General features: G+C 41.2%; 1 protein-coding gene across 1 annotated transcript in view; it reads left to right on the forward strand.

Annotated features, from left to right (window-relative positions):
* The first annotated feature begins 453 nt into the window (after window positions 1–453).
* Window positions 454–3292, forward strand: part of KIAA1147 (KIAA1147 ortholog) — a 26766-nt gene continuing 23927 nt past the window's right edge. The window contains exons 1-2 of the mRNA XM_011995437.1: window positions 454–548; window positions 1483–1641. Coding sequence (XP_011850827.1) covers window positions 454–548; window positions 1483–1641 — 254 coding nt within the window. The remainder of the gene's footprint in view (window positions 549–1482; window positions 1642–3292) is intronic.

Raw genomic sequence — 3292 nt, forward strand, 5'->3', positions numbered from 1 at the left:
TCCTATCTAGAGGTGAATGAGAATGAGAATTTAAAAAATGTTTTGGGATTTTTCCCAGTCATTAGTGGCTATAGATAGAATCAAGATCTCAAGGGATTAAGGAGAGAACACAAGATAAGGAAATGAGGGCGTAAGGTTAAAAAAACATGCAGAGAAGTGAGGCCACGAAAGGCAGATTTGGAAGTGGTTGAGCAGAATGACAGAATCAAAGGCAGCATCCTCCTGAGGGAGGAGAACAGTGTTTGAGGGCAGAGATGGGAGGTTCCTTCAGTGTCCATCTCCGCGTCCTCTGGTGTCACCCCTGCTGGTGATGGAGGAGCTGAGCTCTGAGCATCTCGCTGGTCTGTGTCAGGCTGAGTCAGCAGTCGGTTTATTGAGAAGCCATGTGTGCTAAACCCTGTACTAACCCATTTTCTTTGAATGATGTTGCATCTTCCTTTTCCTACAGGGAACATGGTAGAATGGTGCTTACCTCAAGATATTGACCTCGAAGGTGTTGAGTTCAAGTCTATGGCCAGTGGGTCCCATAAAATCCAATCTGATTTCATGTAAGTACTTCTGAACTGGAGTCTTCTTCGTACCATTCCCCCCATCTCCACACTTTCCCCAAAGCAGAAGGGCTGTTATTAGGAGGTCTTCATGTGCTGTGTGTAAATGCCTTGAAAATACATGGATAGTTTTGTGTTTACATCATTTTTCTAGCGAGATGTCTAGCTTTCATCAGGTTCTCAATGGGCTTCATGACCTACAAATCTTAAGAATCCCTACCTGTAGAGGTTCTCTCAGTGTCTCAGAAATTACATGGGCCTCACCTGAGGTTTGGTTTTAATGAAAGTGCACGGTTTCAGCCCCGTGTGAGTTAACTGAGGACATCTATGTGTTCAACCTTGAAATTCCAGCTTTAAGTCAGGCCATTTTTTAGTCCTGTGTAGTGGCGCATTCAGAGAGTTTTGTGAGAAGGAACAATGGAAAGACCTTAAGGGTAATGAAGTGGCTTTAATCTCCTCATGGGGCTGAATTCATGACTGATACAAGTGTGAGAAAGAGGAGAAAATAAAACGGCAGCTCAATGAAAAACATCAGAGCCTCAGGAAGTGAGGGAAGAATCAACGTGGTTTATGATACGAAAGAGAGTCTTAGTTCCAGAGGAGCCTAAAGAGGAATGTTGGTTCTGCTTCTCCCATGCAAGTCATTAGTTGTGGTGCAGGAGAGAAGAGATGTGTCCCATGATCGCGGGCAGTTGAGCAGCAGACCTGCCAGGGACCAACTCCCAGCTCCAGCCAGGTGACCCTTGGCAAGTTCTATAATCTCTTCAAGCCTTGCTCGTCTCGTCGGTGAGGTCAAGTGGCTTGGCCTACTTGTTTCTTTGAGGCTGAGCTTTGTCATTGACAGCCCTGGACACAGTTCATTTGTTTTGTTTAGGATTGCATCTCAAAATTCCTCTCTGATCTTGAGCCACGCTATGTATTTGGTCTCTTCTAGCTATTTCCGAAAGGGGCCCTTCTTCGGCCTGGCCTGCTTTGCCAACATGCCAGTGGAGAGCGAGCTGGAACGTGGCGCGCGGATGAAGTCTGTGGGCATCCTCTCTCCCTCCTACACGCTGCTTTACCGCTACATGCACTTCTTGGAGAACCAGGTTCGGTACGTGGCTTCCGTACATGTGCAGGGAGGCAGCAGGATCCACCAGCTGGTGCATATGGCATGAGCCCTCGGAGACAGCACTTGCGTGCCAGAGCAGCAGATGTCTTTCCAAGAACATCCATAGCGATGTTTCACGCCTCGGGTAGTGTCCTTTCATTTCAGCCAACGTCCTGCATGATGAGTCTTCACTCTATAATGAAAGGCGGGGTATATTCTGCCTTCAGTTTGGATTTAATACTGCCATCACTTTTTTAAATTAAGTCATTTGTTGACAGGTACATGATCTTTGTTTATTCAAAGCCATAATAGTTACCTCCTCGCCCCAAGTTGGCAAAGAAATCCTAAACTTTTTAAAAGCCTACTCTTTTTATTATTGGGATTCTTACTATGATTGGGATAATAGGAAGAGAACTTAAAAAAAAATTTTTTTTTTTTGATAGAGACAGGCTCTTACTATATTGCCCAGGCTGGTCGTGAACTCCTGGAGTCAAGTGATCCTCCTGCCTCAGCCCGCCAAAGAGCTGGGATTATAGGCATGAGCCAAGTTGCCTGGGATAGGAAGAGAATTTTTAACAGAAGCAGCAAAACCATTAGTTACTTTACATTTTTTTCATCATGCAAGTAACCTAATTACATTTCAGATTTTGAGGGGAAAATTTATCCCTAATCCCTGAAGCACTGACAAAATGTTACCACTTCTTTTCTGTGTATGTGTGTACATTTAAAATACATATTTGAGTATATATAATATATACTTTTATAGTCTATACTTTTAAAGTTTATCACTTTAAACATTTTTATGCAACATAATTGTGATCTTCAGCTTTGAAAGTGTGAACTTTGTTGTTTGTGAAAAAAACATGTTTATTATTTAAAAATTTATATGAAAGTACAAAGGATTTTTAAAAATCCTCTCAAATAGTAACACTCACAGATATCCATTGACAATATTCCATGAATGTGATTGTAGAATACAAATATCTTTACAAAAATAGGATTAATATTTTATAGATTTAATTTTCTCAAATAACAGGCTGTGTTAATGACATATATGAAACATAATTTTACTTATAACTTCAAGTAAATATTTTTTCACAGTAAGATACACTATTCATTGAAATATTCCTCCAAAATTAAGAAAAACGATTATGAAAAATGTGACAATATGTGACAAAATGTAACAATTGTTTACTGAGAAACTATATATAAACATTAAAACTGATCAGGAATGGTGGCTTACGCCTGTAATCCCAGCACTTTAGGAGGCCAAGGAGGATCATTTTAGGAGGATGAGTTGAAGCCAGGAATTCAAGACCAGCCTGGGCAAGAAAGCAAGATTCCAACTCTACAGAAACAAACAAATTAGCCAGGCATGGTGGTGTGCACCTGTAGTCCTAGCTACTTAGGAGGCTGAGGTGAGACGATGGCTTGAGCCCAGAAGTTCTGAGCTACGATTGTGCCATTGCACTCCAGCCTGAGTAACAGAGCAAGACCCTGTCTAAAACATAAAAGTAAATAAAAAACTAAAAAAATTCTTGAATGGTTGAATTTTACCATCAAACACGTTTCTTTCTTTGAAAGGATCTTGCATGATCAATACTGTTGGCCTGTTCCCTTTATCCTCAGCTGGTTGTACAGTTCTTGAATGCTT

Source organism: Mandrillus leucophaeus, unplaced genomic scaffold (genome assembly GCF_000951045.1).
Source record: "Mandrillus leucophaeus isolate KB7577 unplaced genomic scaffold, Mleu.le_1.0 Scaffold49, whole genome shotgun sequence".
NCBI lineage: Eukaryota > Metazoa > Chordata > Mammalia > Primates > Cercopithecidae > Mandrillus > Mandrillus leucophaeus.